Source organism: Notechis scutatus, chromosome 1 (genome assembly GCF_049901735.1).
Source record: "Notechis scutatus isolate UNSWTSFEM ecotype Mainland chromosome 1, rNotScu1.2, whole genome shotgun sequence".
Classification (NCBI taxonomy): domain Eukaryota; kingdom Metazoa; phylum Chordata; class Lepidosauria; order Squamata; family Elapidae; genus Notechis; species Notechis scutatus.
Window position 1 is genome coordinate 129,398,346 of NC_142009.1, and position 17,577 is coordinate 129,415,922.

The following is a 17,577-nucleotide window of genomic DNA, read 5'->3' on the forward strand; positions in this document are numbered from 1 at the left end:
ATTATGGCTATATAGTCTCATAAATACTGGTCAACCTGACTGAACTGATAACCAAACTTCATTCATTATGGTTCCAATCTATAGCTGAATATTCAGAAGCAGTGTTTTTTAAAATTGTGGTCCTAGGATCTTTGGGGTCCCCCAAGATCTTTTCCGGGAACCTTGAAATCAAAATTAGTAAGCCTATGTTGAAAAATAATACCGTACTAAAATCCCATCAAATAATCATGAGAAGCAGTAGAAGCAGTGAATGCATCAATTTTAATCTTTGATATGGTAAATATCAACAAATATAACCAATACAAATGAAAAATTTGTGGAGTCCTCCATAATTCTTAAAAGAGGGGGGATGTTCTGAGATGAAAAAAGTTTAGGAAACACCAGTCTAAAGCACACTGGTGAACTGAACGGGAAAAAAAAGGTATTTAACAGCCTTCAAAAATGTTTCCTTAATTACAAAAATCATTATTCATTGTTTAAAGAAGGAACAATTGGTTTGCTCTAAATCTACAACAAAATTATTTAAAATGTTTTAATTGTAATTGTAGACTGCTCAGAGTCGGACAGTCTCCAAATTTTTATAAATACAGAAGATTTATAGAGGTTTTTGTTTAAATTTTACTGATTTCATAGGAGTCTGATGTTGGAAGAAAGGTTGACTATGATCCAAGAGAACATAATTATATCCATATGTTCCTTGTTTTATAAGTGAATACAGGGTATGGAACTGATTATGCAAAGTGGTCCTTGCTTTGTCAATACAAAATGTTATTTAAAATTTAAAGAATTTTTTTCTAAGCTGATCTTGTCTATTTCTCTTCATATGCAATGAAATGGGTTACAATGTTTTTTCAATGTTCTAAGTTTCTGCCTCTTGCCCTTTGAAGCCATCACATCCAACAATTCAATTCTACCCATTTGAGGACATGCATAAGGGAAGAGCACAATAGCTTGTTCAGTTTTATGAATGCAAGTTCACTTATATAACGTTGTATGAAGTGTATTGAACTTGGCACAAGTTATCTATATAATTAGTTAGACGTATGGAAATTTCTTGGAAACAAAGCAAACTTCTAAAAAGCATAAATATGTATGATAAGAACAGTATTAAAAACAAATATAAGTGTCCCAGGATAATGTTGCAAGATCCAATCTGTATCGGTCACTGGATCAAGAGGTTTAATCTTCTGAGCTTTTGGACTCATGCTGCAGTCCATCTTTAGGGAACTTCTAAGGAATGTGTCTCATGTGCAATATTAAGAACAATCTTGATCTATCCAACAGTGTCTGTTCTTAGTGATGAGAAATGGCATTGTGGGTAGAACTGGACTCAGCATGTTGCTAAATTATATAATATTTAATGTCAATTAATAAAATGAGTCATTTCATATTCTATTATTATATCAAATTTCAAGAAAACTGAGCATGAATAAAGTGTCAAAAATGCATGGTGCTATTACATATGAATTAGACTGCATGGGAACAGTCCATAAAGATTTTTATCACATGTACTTTCTTCAAAAAATACTAAGAAATTAGCCATAAGGAATGAATTAAATGAAAAGAACACCAGTTCACTAGGAGAGCAGTCAACTGGAAGTGGTAGAAGAACTGATCTAGACTAAAAACTTAAATCCAGTGTGTAAAAGATTTCAAAGAAGAAAGAGCCAAGTACGAGTTTTCGTTGGAAACAATATCTGCATTTTTAATTCTTCAACAGTTTAAAGGCCAAGAAAAAATATTTTAAAAAGATGTATTAATCAAATTCACACATCTGTGTTTCTATAATATTCATATCACAACTCTTTCTCTTTTAATGAGACATGTGCTTGGCATATCATATTTAATATATCTGAATGATATATTAAGCTCCTATTCAACTTTTGAATAGAGAAACGGTTTGAACTCTCAATGGAGCATCAAAAAAACTTCAGTAGACAAGTACTTGAACAGCACTTTCTCTTATAAAACATTCTATATTTCAAGCACCAAACAGAGAATATAATTCTTTCCCTTTAGCATACACACATAGCTAGCATAAGCCAAAAAAAAAAATAACATCAGAAGTGAAAAAGAAAGTAAAATTAATTTCTATCATTATTCACTGTACTTCTCCATACTTTTCTGTCCTTACAAACTATTCTTGATTCAACCAGGTGTGTACATCAATTCATACACTGCCTTTTTCTTTAAATAACTCATCTTTTTCTTTGAGGATCTCATCAAGTGAACTCAATTTCAATGTTGGTTACCCCTCTTCGCCCACTCAGGTTTGGTGATGCAAAACAGGTCTGCTCTATCATCCACAATCCAGTTATGGATGAGAACATATTTACTGGTAGACTTGGCATGAAGTACAGCAGTTGAAATAGAGGTGGTCAGATAACCCAGCAAGTTCCTCTTGAGCAAGGGAGCTGGAAGGGGAATGTATCAAGAGTAACCTCTTGGCTTTGGAGAAAAGGGTGAACAATTTTGAGGGCATAGGTAATACTTGTTGATTATAAAAATCCAAGATAATTTTTCAAGTTGCAGAGTTAGTGCAAGCAGCAGAGGCTTGGGTTTTTCAACAGCGGTACAAACCTAAGAAGGGAAAGTGCATGTTTGGGCAATATTAATTTCACTAATTTTCTTCAGTTTTTTCATTATAACCAATAAAATTGGCTATGTTTTCCTGTGCTTTCCTTCTCCATGCATATGCATGGTAACATTTTATGCTTAAACACATGTTTTTAAGCAGATAATTACTGAAAGTCAACATGCCCTTTCATTTTTCGATTTCTGAATAGCCAGATATCTTTGTTCATGTCTCTTGTCTTGTCTATCACACCCGCCTTTCATTTCTCATCTATTCAAGCCACCTGTTCACTTTCTTCTTTTTACAAAAAGCGCATCCCTTATTCTTTCATTTTTGCCATTTACTGGAGCATAATAGAAAACTCTCACAAATGTATGAATTCCTACTTCATAAGCATACATGACACCAGTTCATACTTTCTGATGAATCCTTTAATTTTTTTCTCTGACAATTTGCTTTCCCCACTTTGCTTTTTTGCCTTTATTTCCATTCTGCAAAATCAGATCCCTTTCATTCAGATCTGTTACCTCCTTCCACCATCTATTCATTTCATATATATATGAAATGGTAAATGTAAATGGTAAATGTTTGCCAACTTCATTGCTGCTGCCATGTTGCTAGCCCCAGAGCAGGTAATCAACACATTAGGCATTGTTTAGTAGTTCAGCTTTACTGTCAATTGGCTTGCATAATTCCCCAAAATTTAACAATTGGCTCACACCACTGCATAAACATTGTAAGTACAATAAAATAAAAAAGCAATTAAAAAGAAAAGCTATAACTGTTACCAAACAAATTCATATATGTTGACTTCCTTTGCCCTTCATGATGTTGGTCAACAGAGGGTTTCACATAAGTTTTGTTTAGTAAGATATAGGAAGAATAGATTGGATTATTGGTCATAATCATACCTGCACCAGTTTTGAGTGCTTTGGTAATATGTAGCAAAACCAAAGTCCAGTTTTACAGCAACTATGCTCAAGTTAGAATCTCTAATCTAGCTTGCATACCACCACACTATGGCCTTTAACCAATCAATAACCCCAAAAACTTTTTGGATGTACTGAGACTAGTATTGATTAAATGCCATATTTTTATTCTTTTGACTTTCTAGATCAAGAATTTGCATAAACCAAAGTATATGAATAAATTTCTTAAGCATACATCTAATATTGAATTTTCACCTAAATTTATTTTTTTCTACCATTTTTTAAAGCACAGAACCGTTAAACTTCGTAGACAACCAGTTGGCGGCTTGGGCTTAAGTATAAAGGTATGCATATTTTTATAATTACATAGTTTTATAACATATCACACATAAAACAAATTTTATTTTTATCGTCTCTTTCAGGGTGGTGCCGAGCACAAAGTGCCTGTTGTTATATCAAAAATACTTAAAGACCAAGCAGGTAAAACAATTATTTATTTGCATAAGCAATAAAAGTGTAACAATTAAGTGTTGATATATATTGCAACAAATTTAAATATTTTAAAGGTTAAAAACTACTTAATTTGTCCGCCCATCTAATTTGGTTTATTATTCATTTATTTACTTCTGCTGTATCAATTTTCTGATTTCAAACTGAAAATGAAAAGGCTATTTTTGGCCCATTTTATTGATGCTTTCCATCTACAGAGCACTGTATTATTTACTTTTCCAAGATATTCAATTTTCTAAGTAACAAGCAGATTGACTTCAAAGTCCCAATTTTATAGGCAATTAAACAAAGACAAATATAATTGTCTCAGTACTTTCAATAGGAGTTCCATCTGCGTTTCTCTCTTTATTCCTGTACATGTTACTTTCCTTCTTTTTTGGTGTTTTTTTTTGTAATAAACTTTTTATTGTTACATTTTAAAAACATCTCTTTCCGTGAACAGTGTGGTTCCAAGTTTTTACACTTCAATACAAACATAATCTTAGTATATATTTATCTTTCACATTCAATTCTATATCATATCATTACTTCCGTTTTAAATTTACTCCAATATTCTTATTTTCTGTACACTTATCAAATCCATTTTCAATTTATATCTTAACTTAATTCCTTTTTCTTTAAATATTCTCATATCTTGTTTTATAGTCTAACATTCTTATTTTTTATTCTAAATTCATGATTCCTTTATACTTTTATCTGTTACATTTGCAATTTTATCACATACTTTTGTTTCATTATTCAATAAATTTCATCTTACATCTAATAATTCCAAAAATTTCCCCCTTTAATTACCAATTAGAGTGTGCCACCTTTTAATCTTATATATCTTTCAATTTATTCCTGTTTAATCCATAATCAAAGTTTATCCTAATATAATCACTGTATAATTATGACATTCTAGTTTAATAACAATAATCTCCTAACTACTATATATCACATATACGTGTGTGTGTGTGTGTGTGTGTATGTATATATTTTCTTAAGTTTTCGCGGGTACTTACATGTATGGTATTCAGCTTTGTTCGGGTATTTTTCCACGTCTATAATGACGTGGGAAAATACCCGAACAAAGTTGAATACACACACACACACACACACACACACAAAAAAGATTCTGCCTGGTATTCTTTCCCTCAATTACTTTCTAACTCATTTATTATTTCAAATATATTGATCTATTCAGTTAATTGTAGAAACTGATATTAGTCTTTTCACTAGAATCCTCATAATTCATTTTAACTGCATTCTTTATTTTATTAAATATAATTCATCTTCTTATCATAGCTTCCAGTTTTTGCATTTATTTCATATATAAATTAACAATAATCCTTAAAAAAAACCAATTAATAAAAAAATATATCAGTTCCATGACCTTTTAAAAACTACATTCTTATATATTACAACACATTACCTTGCAGAATCTCTTTTCATTAATCTTTATCTACCCATTATCTCTATATCTAAATAATTTCTTATCCTTTTTGTTCGGTTTCCATATCTCCTTATTTTCTGTTTTTTTCCTCTTATTATCTCTTTTTTCCTTCATTTTTTCTCTCCGTTTCTTACTCAAATTTTTATCCTCCTCCCTCTTTAAAATTTTCTTCTGTAATTCCCATTTCTGCTGTTTCCTTTTTCTTTGTTTGGTTTTCAAAACATTTCCCTTTTTAATTGTCCCCTCAAACCTCCAACTTTTAATTTCCATTCATTTTTCCTTTCATTTTAATGTTTGTTGTTCCATTTGTTCATTGAAGCTGGCTTCTTCTTTGATCAGCTCCTCCTCTTCTGGCACTCCTTGTTGTTCTTTGTTCTCCAAAATCGCCATTTCTATTAATTGTAAGGCAATACAGCACGATTCGTTTCTTTCATATAACATTTCCTTTATGTTTCTTAATTCCATTTTTAGTTCCAAGAAAAGTTCTGCCATGTTTATACATTTTTTTCATATTTTCTTTATCCCTTTCTTTGGTATTTAAGTCCAAACCAATTGTCCAGTAATTTAATTCAACCAGCATCTTTGATATTTATTTCCAACAATCAGCTTTTATTACTTCCTCTTTAAATTTTTTCAAAAGTCATCCAATATCCATAAATTTAAATTTGTATCAAAATCACCAAACAATCCCAAGATAATTTCTTTACGCTTCTTTCTTTTATCTTAATATTCTGTGTTTTCGGTTTCCACTTTTCAGGCTTTCTATTTTATTGTAACAAAGTTCCTCTTATTTTGTATCAAGTTCCAATTTTGAAAAAAAACCAGGCACTTTTTTAAAAAGTCGCTAAAATTTTTCCTTTACCATTAGGTGGCGCTCTCTGTTACGTCCAAGTTCCATCCTTTCTTTCCACTTTTCCCCCCTTTGTTTGTGGCTTTTAAGTTTCAATAATTCAATAAGTACAAATTATTAATTATTTCTTTTTGGCACATTCAAGTTCAACATTTAATTATGCCTATTTAGTGCCAAAATCATATGTTTATCCAAATTTTCTTCCAGCTTCCTCCTTCAATTTAATTCCTGTCAAAATTCAAATCCTCTTACATTTATTTCCACCTTTCTTTTCTCTCTCTCAGGTCGCTGCTTTGTAATCCTTGTTAGGAATGATAGTCACGTAACAGTTGGGTTGGCAATATATAAACCAGCATAGTTATTTAATGTTGTTTCTTTAAGAGAATGGTGTAATTGTGATTGGTTGAGGTTCCTCCAATGGCCATAAGATGGAGCCAGAAACCTGGTTTCTTTCTTCATGCATTTCCTGTTTTGCCCTATTTGCCTGATCGTCGTTCTACTTGGATTGCTGTGAGTTTTTGCAACTGTTAGCAAACTCCATTTACTGAACTTTGTTTATGATACTTGACTTCGTTTTTGGATTATCCCTGGACTGATACTAACTGCTTTAAGCGTGTGTGATTTGGACTGTTAGTTGGACTTTGTTTACCTGTTTACTGGAAGTAAAACCTAAATTTTACTATTCAGTGTATCTGTATGCTGGTTGTGTGTTATTCAACATCAATCTCACTATGTTTCCCTGAGTGCACTCATTCTCCTAAAGGGGAATACCTCAACACTGGTTATGGACCCAGGCCATACCAGGCTCAGATAACTGAGAGTTAGTGTGAATACACAGTACCATATACAGACAGCTGTTTACTGTTTAATTGTAAGTTATTGTCCTGGTAAAGATGGCACAAGATCCATCAACAAGTCTATCACTGATAACCCAGTTGGATGGAACAAACTATGTTTCCTGGTCTATGAAATGCAGTCTACTTCTGCGTAGAGAAGGGTTATGGAATGCAGTTCAAGATCCACCGGATGTAAATGCTTGGGATCCAGATGATGAGGACGATGCCAAGAAGCTGGCTGACTTTAAACAGAACAACGAACGAGCTCTTTGTATAATTGGGCTAACACTGAGTGACCAGCAGCTAGTCCATATTCATGGAGAAGAGTCTGCTGCTAGGTGTTGGGAGAATTTGAAGAGGATTTATGTTTGTGACAGTGTAGGTGCACACATACATCTTACATGTAAACTGTTTAGAGCACGTCTTCTGAAAGGTGGAGATATGTTAGCTCATTTGAACTTCATGAAAAGAACTTTTCAAGAGCTACATGAAAAGGAACTGATTTTTTCAGACCTGCATCAGGTTTGCATCATTCTTTCCTCATTGGAGAAAAGTTATGATGATTACGTATCTTCACTGGAATTCCTGACCAGAAATGAACTGACATTGACTGACATAACTGGACGATTGTTAGAAGAGGCAAGAAGAAGGCTGGAAAGAGATCAACTGAGAGAAAAACAACCACAAGAAGAGGATTTGTTTTCAAATGCCTATACTGTTAGGAAATGTTTTTCTTGTGGGGCTAAGGGACATATAGCTAGATTCTGTAAGAAGGGAAAATGACAGAATACTGGTAATCACCAGAAGGCTAAGAAGAATGTTAATTTAGCTATATCTAGCAATTCAACTGTAAACCATGATTTGTGGGTAGTTATAGTGGAGCATCACAGTACATTATTAGAAATAGAGAGAGGTTTGTAAAGATGTCCACGAGTAAGCAACAAGTATCATTGGCAAATGGATGGAAGATGAAAGCATCTGGTGAAGGTACTGCATATTGTTCATGTGTAAATGATCATTTACCTATGTTATATGTATCTAAACTGAAATTTAATTTGTTATCAGTAAGGGCTTTAGTTAATATTGGTTATGTAGTAACCTTTAGGGGAGATAACTGTATAATAGAGAAAGAGGGTAAAAGTGTTATTGCTACCTTAGATAATGATTTATATGTGATACATGATGACCAGTTGCAGATGGCTAACGGTTTATAGCAATGTTAAGCCACATGACAAATGTATACATTTACTGCATGGATGTCTACGGCACATTAATTTTAAAATGCTGAAACAAACTGTCAAATTGTCAGAGGGAGTAAAATTAAAACCCTGTAGCAAGTACTTAAACTGTAATGCCTGTAACCAGGAGAAAAGCAAGGTTATTCCTGCAAACAGACTGAATGGGTTTAAGACCAAAGAACCTTTAGAGGTTGTGTTTGCTGGCATAATTGGTCCTAAGAAACCCAGTTTGGGAGGTGCCTGCTATGTTTTGAGTATAATGGACCATTACTCATGGTACGGTTTCTGCTATTTAGTGAAAAACAAAACAGAAACATTCCAACATTTCTTTAATTGGCTAAGGTTTGCAGAAAGAAAAATGAAAAATAAGGTAATTACTGTAGTAACAGATAATGGGACTGAGTTTATTAACAATAGATTCCAAACAATGTTAACATTGGCTGGTATTGAGCATAAGCGTTCTGCATCTTACAGGCCACAACATAATTCATTTATAGAACGAAGAGGGCAAACATTAAAAGCCATGGCTCGCACTATGTTATCCAATTCAGGTTTACCTGAAACACTGTGGGGTGAGGCCATAATGTGTAGCAACCATGTGTTAAACAATGTGGTGAACACAACAACTGGTGAATTTCTATTCACTTGTTGGCATGGCAGAAAACCAAATTTAAGTTACCTACACACATTTGGTACTCCAGCATGGGTGCATATTCCCTTACAAGTAAGACTGAAAGGGCAACATAGAGCTAGGAAATTATTTTTCATAGGTTACGAGGCCAACCGTAGATCGTTTAGATTTTGTGATTGAGGTACAGCTAATATTTACTGTAGCGCTAGTGCTAAATTTCTTGAGCATGTTGTGTGGAAGAAACTAGAACAGGAATCCAACAATAATGTTATTATTGACACCCAAGTAGTCCCTAACGATGAGATAGTTAAACCATCAGTAGCCATTAAAGAGGAAGAACAAGCACAGGAGGAGGTAGAAGAACAGGAGCAGGTGGAACAGGAGAGTCCACCAGTAAGCCCTGAGTTGCCCAGACATTTAACCCGTGTAACATGACCACCAGATAGATATCAAGCTAGTATTGTATGCCAAGTAAAAATAGTTCCTACTAACCATAATGAACTGAAACTGTATCCTGCTAAGGATCAAGCTGCTTGGCAAGAAGCAATGGATAAAGAACTGAAATCTTTACAAAGTTTGGAGGTATATGAAAATGTAAGATTACCACCAGGTGAGCATGCCATAGGGTGTAAGTGGATTTATAAAATTAAGGCAGGTGTAGATGGGACTGTTACCCATAAAGCCAGGTTAGTAGCACAAGGGTTCGATCAGTCAGCCAGTGACTACGATGAGTCTGAAGGCTACCACATTACAAGCAGCATTAGTGTGGGCAGCAAAGAATAAATACACAATAAACCATTTAGATGTGAAGACAGCATATCCTCATGCACCATTGCAACATACTATATATTTAAAAAGCCGTTAGGAATAAAAACTGATAACAAAACTGATTGCTGGAAATTAAAAAAGAGTCTTTATGGCTTGAAGCAATCAGGCTATGAATGGAACTAGTGTATAATTAAGGAATTAACAAAGATAGGGTTTGTAGCTGGCATGGCTGATCCATGTTTACTCAAAAAAGAAAGTGATGGTATAATTTCATTGTTGCTATTGTTTACTGATGACATAGCATTAATCACTAAAACTGAACAAGAAGTTACTGGGATTATTTCACTATTAAAGAAGAAATTTAAAATCAAACATAAAACAATAAACATTAAACAGTATCTTGGTTTGAAAATAGATAAAACTAGGGGAGGCCACAAAATCTCACAGGCAGATAAAATTAACCAGTTACTGAAGAACTTTAAAATGAAACTTTGTAAACCGGCTAAGACACCAATGAGCCAGGAGTTTAGCCACAGTGATGTGCAAAGTCCTGTTTTTGATAAAGACATTTATCAATCCTTGATTGGTAGCTTATCCTATCTTAAAAATTGGTCAAGGCCAGATATAGCATATAGTGTTAACCAATTATCTAGGTTTAGCACTGAACTTACTGAAAGACACTGGCAAGCTGCTAAGCGTGTGTTGAGATATCTTAAACAAGCAATGCATTATGCATTGTATTTAGAGCCTAAGGATGAACTAAGTTTAACTGCATATGCCGATGCAAGTTTTGCTACAGACGTACCTACATGTAAATCAACGTAAGGTACTGTAGTGTTATTAGGAAAGGCGTTAATTGGATGGTGGTCTATTCGACAAAAACATCTAAGCTTATCAACAGTGGAGGCTGAATTCTCATGTTTATCTCTATTATGTACGGACTTAGTATGTTATAAACAACTAATGGTACACATGGGAATTAATGTAAAGGAACCTATTGTTGTATATGAAGACAACCAATCAGCAATTCAGATGGCTTCCAATCTCACCATAAAGGCAAGATCAAAACACACTGATCTACAATATCTGAATATGAGACAATGTGTTCAAAGTAAAATGATTAAACTGGAGTACTGCATGTCAGAGAATAACATTGCAGATGAAAGCCCGGGGGCGGGGCCCCGGGGTGGGGGGGGGGGGGGGTGGGGCGGGGTTGTTGGGGGGTGTTTTGGGGGGGGGGATCATTTCATGAAAAGCCCAAAGGCACTGTAAAAGATGGGCAGGCTTTGGGGAGCTTTCTGGAAAGGGAAGATGGCGGCGCCGCGCTTCGATATGGATTTTAAACTGTGTTTTTTATATGGGGGGCGGGGGGGGGGGGGGCCGGGGGCGCCCAGCTATTGTCCCACCCAAAGGCGTAAAGTTTGGGGCTGCTGTAGTTTTTGGAAACAAGGCTGTTTGGGGATATGTCACGTAATGTGGGGGAGAATGTTTGGAATGATAGTCACCTAACAGTTGGGTTGGAAATATATAAACCAGCCTAGTTATTTAATACTGTATCTTTAAGAGAATGCTGTAAGTGTGATTGGTTGAGGTTCCTCCAACGGCCATAAGATCGAGCCAGAAACCTGGTTTCTTTCTTCTTGCATTTCCTTGTTGCCTTTTGCCTGAACATCGTTCTTCTTGGATTGCTGTGAGTCTTGCAACTGTTAGCAAACTCCATTTACTGAACTCTGTTCATGATACTTGACTTCATTTTTGGATTATCCCTGGACTGATACTAACTGCTTTAACCATGTATTTTTTGGACTGTTTTTTGGACTTTGTTTACCCGTTTACTGGTAGTAAAACCTACATTTTACTATTCAGTGTATCTGTATGCTGGTTGTGTGTTACTCACTACATTTCCCTGAGTACACTCATTCTCCTAACGGGGAATATCTCAACAATCCTTTTCGAAAAAAATTTAATACCTTAATTCCGGGGTATCTTTATGTCCATATATTATGCCTGGTCTCCACGCTGTCTACTTCTTCACTGCTCCAGCACAAACTTAGTTACAGGATAGCTTCCTATCTTCAGGGCAGCCATTAAAGACTGGCGCTACTGCCTTTCTTCGAGGGGAGTATACCTAGCTAGAAAGGGAAGATGTGGCTTCCCTCAACCCAGCTGGCAGTCTCCCCCTCTTTCACCACCCCTCTAGGGTGGATCTGGTCCCGTTTGGAACCCTCCGACCTGCAGAGCACGGATTGAAACTGTGCACAACCGTGGTCTCCGATCCATCTTTGATGAAAATGCCACCGGAAATCGTTACTTTGTGTTAGTATAAATTGATCAACCTTCTATTACAGCCTCAATTATGTTTCACTTATTTTTAAAGCTAATGTACATGAATGAAATTTATTAAAACTGTTAGGTTTGAACAGAATATTAATCTATAGGAGGAGGTTTTTATATATTTTTCAAGCGGCCTGAAAAATGAATGGACATGCTTTACATTTCTACATGCCAGTTCATTTTCAGAATAGATAATTGCAGCTTTCATTCACTATTCAAGCAAGCATACACGTACATATGCACATATACATGTACCAAATTCTATAAATGTATAGTTGAAACTTATCATCTTCTCACTGTGAAGCATTCTGTGAAGTAGGAGGGCAATTTAGTGACGGACGTAACTGTACCATAAGGAAGTTGCATGGAATACCACATAAAATTAATTAAGGAATATGTTGTGTGTAGAATCTGCCCAAAGTAATTATTATCAACTTTGGAAAAAGAAATATATTAATCAGAGGGTAGTCAACTTTTTAATAGCCAACAGCAATGCCTAAACTTTTTAGGAGTTCAGAAGTTGCAAAGTTAATGGGGCTACATCTGATATAGAGAATAAGGAGGGGGTTCCCAAGAGCTGGGCTTTATGCCTACTGTGGGGTATCCACTATAGTTTTTCTCCCTCAAAATGGTAGAACACTGCTCTTAGTTCTTACTACATTTTGGTCAAAGGGTCTCCAAAAGCCACAAAAATAATCTTTTTGTTTGTTCATTCATGTGATAAAATGAACGAACATCTTTGAGTGTTTGCGAAAAATCCCCAAAAGCTTAGAAGACTCTAAGAACACACACAAAGGTTACCATTATGAACACAAATGAAAAAAGCTTAAATGAAAAAAAAACCCAAATTTCAGACAAAATTTCAGAGTATAAAGAAAGCATTAGCAACATAATAATTGTTGCTGTTGTCTATAAGTTTTGTTTTTTTAAAAGAAGCAATAAGTATGGTCTCTAAAGAATACCAAAATCCCAGAAGGATGCTTAAAGAAAAAACATTTTTATTGAAACTTATTACATTATTCTGACATATTGATTTCTGATTGCTTAAGAAGTAAAGTTGTATTGTTGAGGACAATCTATGTTTGTATTTATTTCCTTTAGTCTTCTTCAATTACGTTAACATTTTCCTAAAGTGTAAGCATCTTCCTTCCTTGTTCAGTTTTTGAGGGATTCAGGCTGACAAAGGAAAAATAAAGAACATGTTGCACAGGGTTTTTCCTCTGATCATCCTGTGAAAAAGCAAGCTCATTTTTGCTAAGATGTAAACTGAATTTTATTATTCTTAATCAGGGCATGCTGAGACAGAAGATTGCAATTTTCAGCAAGCCACCTATAAATGTTAGAAGAATGTAGACAAGAAAGAATCATATATTACATGAAAATGATATACTAAATTAGGCACATCTTTAAACTGAAAATGTGATATCCCTGGCTAATGCCCTCCCCAATTTACTTTGTACTCTCTAGATTTCCACTCTTTCCACTCTATTCATTTTTCCAGTGATGTCCCCATTTTTAGTAAGCAGTTTTCTATTTACAAATTCTTGATATAAATAAGAATATGCCTAAGGCTGTGCTTTCTAGCTGCAGTTCTTATGCATTTCAAATTAAAAATATGAAAGAGGCCATTTAGGCCAGTGAATCAAATCTCCTTTTCACTGAAGGTATCTAAATTAAATACAACCCAAAAGATTTAGCCTGTAGTTGATAAGTTGGTAACTTGGTTGTTAAGTGAATCTGGCTTCCTCATTGCCTTTTCTTGTCAGAAGGTTGCAAAAGATTATCACATGACCCCGGGACACTGCAACCGTCATAAGTATGAACCGGTTGCCAAGCATTTGAATTTTGATCACATGATCATGAAGATGCTGTAATGGTCCTAACTGTGAAAAACGGTTATAAGTCACTCTTTTCAGTGCCGTTGTAATTTTGACCAGTCACTAATTGAACTGTTGTAAGTCAAGGACTTCCTGTAATTCTTGGTTTCCTATAATTTAAATCCATTGTTCTATGTCCTGCATTCTGAAAAGGTGGAAAAATGGTTTGCCATATTTTGTGTAACATTCTTTTCATGAATTTGTAGAGCACTATTTATATTTCTACCCACGTGCAAAGTGTCTCTTAGTTTACCCAAACAAAGAGGGCCACTCTAAAATGTTGTGGAGCTCCCTGTGATCAGCGCCTTGTTTTTAGTTTGCATTACGGGGCCTTTAGTCACATGCCAATCAACTGTCAGATCCAGAAAATATGATTTTGGCAGTCAGCTGATTACAGTGCTTTGCTTGCTACAATGATCGGCAGGAAATAGATATATATTAACCTTCCCGCTTCCTTTATAACATGGGCCCAGCAACACCCACTATACAGGTAGTCCTCAACATACGACCACAATTGAGGCCAATATTTCTGTTGTTAACTGAAACATTTGTTAAATGAGTTTTGCCCCATTTTATGACTTTTCTTGCCACAGCTGTTAAGTGATTCACTGAAATCGTTAAGTTAGTGATGCTGCAACTGTCTTAAATATGAACCAATTGCCAAGCATCTGAATTCTGATCACATGACCACAGGGGTGCTGCAACCATCATAAATCATAAGTCACTTTTTTTCAATCCCATTGGAACTTCGAACGGTCATTAAATGTAAGTCAAGGACTACCTGTATTTGCAACCATTAGTGGCAGTATGGAGAAAAGGAAGAGAGAACAATACAGTGACTCCTGAGTAGGAGGGACAGTGAAACTCTCTGTATTCCTGCATGAATCTGGTGTTTTTGTCTATGGGTAGATAGAGGGAGTAAATGAGCAAATGAGCTGTGGTTCCATATCCAATAACTTATATTGCTCTTCCATAAGAGATTTTTCAAAGTTGGGTCTAGACGTGAGATCTAATTCACTCACCCACCTCCCAAGGGTTAGAGGCAAGAATTTATCACAAATGCTTCCCTATATCGTTTTTGTTGCCTTTAACATTGTATCCATAGAGATGAAGTATATTAAGACAAGGCATAAAAATAGCTTCTGGAAAAAAAGTATTCTTCTTTAATAAAGAGAAAAAATAAAATAATACGTACAATATATAACAAGAATATATAATATGACATTGAAATGTAACAGTAGAACCAAAAAGACCCAGTTTAGTTTTGTGGTTCAGGAACTAGGCTAGAAAACTTTCAGTTCTAATCCCACCTTAAAAGCATTAAAAACTGGCTAGGTGATTTGGGGCCGTTCACTCTCACTCAGCCCAAATCCCACCTCACGTAGCTGTTGTGGGGAAAATAGAAGGAGGAAAGAATATTAGGTATGTTTGCTGCCTTAAGTTCTTTCTAAATAAATAAGTAAGTAATATGATATGAACAAATACACATTTCAGGAAAAAAATAATAAGTTGTCTACATAGTTTTCCAGTCCAACCTGATTAAACCATGTAATGTTCAGATGTTGAAAGAAGCTTGTTATGAAGCAGAAGCTTAGGGTATTTTATTGCTGGCATATTTATTTGTATGTGTTTGTTGTACGAGTGTAAACTATATAGCAGATGCTTTTCTCTGGGATAACATGCATCGCAGGCTTCTAAATATTGCTATGCTTCTGGTTATCATAAAAGTCAGGCAATTAAGAAAAACCACAATCTTTGCTGACCCAGTATCATGTGTTTAATTCACCAAAGTATGCTACTGTCTAATGTGAGAGAATAAGATGAATGCTAGCTGTTTAGCAGTGTAATTTCTGTTGGAAAAAAGTGACCTGCCTTATTAAAAAGTAATGTCAATTTATTGCTTACTTGGTAAGATTGCATAAAGCTTTACATTGTCTATTCAGTCTGCTTGAGTGGGATTTTGTTATTACAGTATGATTACAGCAAGTTTGTAAAATTGTTTCACATTTTCATTTGAACCAGTTCCCATTTATGTTGTTTAATATATGAACTCAAATATGAACCATTACAGTATTTCAGTGTTAAGAGGGGAATTAAAATATACTGTAAAAACAAATGCATAAGAGTATACATATTTATTACTGAGAGCATGATTTTCCAGGTTATTATTCCCTCCACAATGTTCAGCACTTAGAATTTCCATCTTTCCCTGAGTAAGGATTATGAAAGTGATCCCAACACAACTGGAGAGTAAACTGGTTGTAGAAGACTGATTTAGGACATGATCCAGGCTACAATTTTAAAGTGTAAGGAGGGCAGAGAGAAACTCTAGAAGCTTCTGCAAATGTAAACAGGATACTACTATTCTAATATCCTCCAAACATTTCCCAATTCTGTACATGCACAAAAATACAAAGGATGTTTAAAACCAGGACTCATGTCTATCATTCTACATATACTCTTACTATCAAATAAGTCTCATTGACTGTAGTAGGACATACTTCCATGTAAATGTTCTAAGATTGTGCAGTAAGAATATGATTTTAATTAGGTAGCCTGGTATATAATCGGCCAATCTAAATCTTAGAAAGTATAGCATATTCCTTAATTTAAAATTTTACCAGTCTATGTATAGACTAGTCCTTTCTATTTACGTCCTCATTTCACTACATACAGACAAAACTCGAATATTTTCCCGTATCTACAGTCATTCTCAAAGCCAATTTGATCTAGTGGTGAAGGCAGCAAACTAGAAACCAGTTCTAGTCCCCTTTTTGGTATGAAGCCAGCTCAGTGAATTGGGCTATTAATTCTCTCTCAATGTTAGGAAAGAAGTCACAGCAAACCACTTCCAAAAATCTTGCTGAGAAAACTGTATTGACTTGTCTAGGCACTTGCCAGGAGTCATGACTGAATTGAAGGCTCATACATAGGCTAAAAGTTCTTCTTTAATAGCTATAGCAAATTCCATATTCTTTGAGAAACATCCATAGAGTTTAACACATATCAGAAATTGGTTAGTCTGCGTTCAAATATAGATTACCATTACCTGAAGCAGTAAATGAATGAGCTCTGATCAGATTCAGGAGACAATTAGATCAGTGGTGGGATTCAAAAAATTTTTACTACCGGTTCTGTGGGCATGGCTTGGTGGGTGTGGCAGGGAAGGATACTGTAAAATCTCCATTCAGAGGTGGCATTTGCTAGTTCTCTGAACTACTCAAAATTTCCACTGCTGGTTCTCCAGAACTGGTCAGAACCTGCTGCATACCACCTCTGAATCAGATGCACAGGAGCTGCAACACCTGAGGTAGAACACAGCAAAATAGATGGAAGTTCATGATTGGAATTTCATTTACATTCCATTTCATTTACTTCCTGGTTCTGACTCACATGCCACATTTTGGTCTGTCCCAAAATTCCTGTACAGTTAGTATACTGTGCCAAAATCAGTTTTCCTCAGTTTTTGTATATTTAACAGACAAATCATCTATAAAAATATTTATTACACAAAAACTCATGTCTACATATGGGGCATTGCAGTTACTTAGTGAGCTACAGTTGTGAAAAGATATAGTAGAAAACTATATTTAGTGA

The 17,577-nt window shown here is 35.0% G+C and overlaps 1 protein-coding gene across 1 annotated transcript in view; it reads left to right on the plus strand.

The window, feature by feature from the left end:
• Window positions 1-17,577, plus strand: part of SNTG2 (syntrophin gamma 2) — a 178,837-nt gene that overhangs the window by 13,513 nt on the left and 147,747 nt on the right. Inside the window, exons 2-3 of the mRNA XM_087946003.1 lie at window positions 3,797-3,848; window positions 3,927-3,984. Coding sequence (XP_087802129.1) covers window positions 3,797-3,848; window positions 3,927-3,984 — 110 coding nt within the window. The remainder of the gene's footprint in view (window positions 1-3,796; window positions 3,849-3,926; window positions 3,985-17,577) is intronic.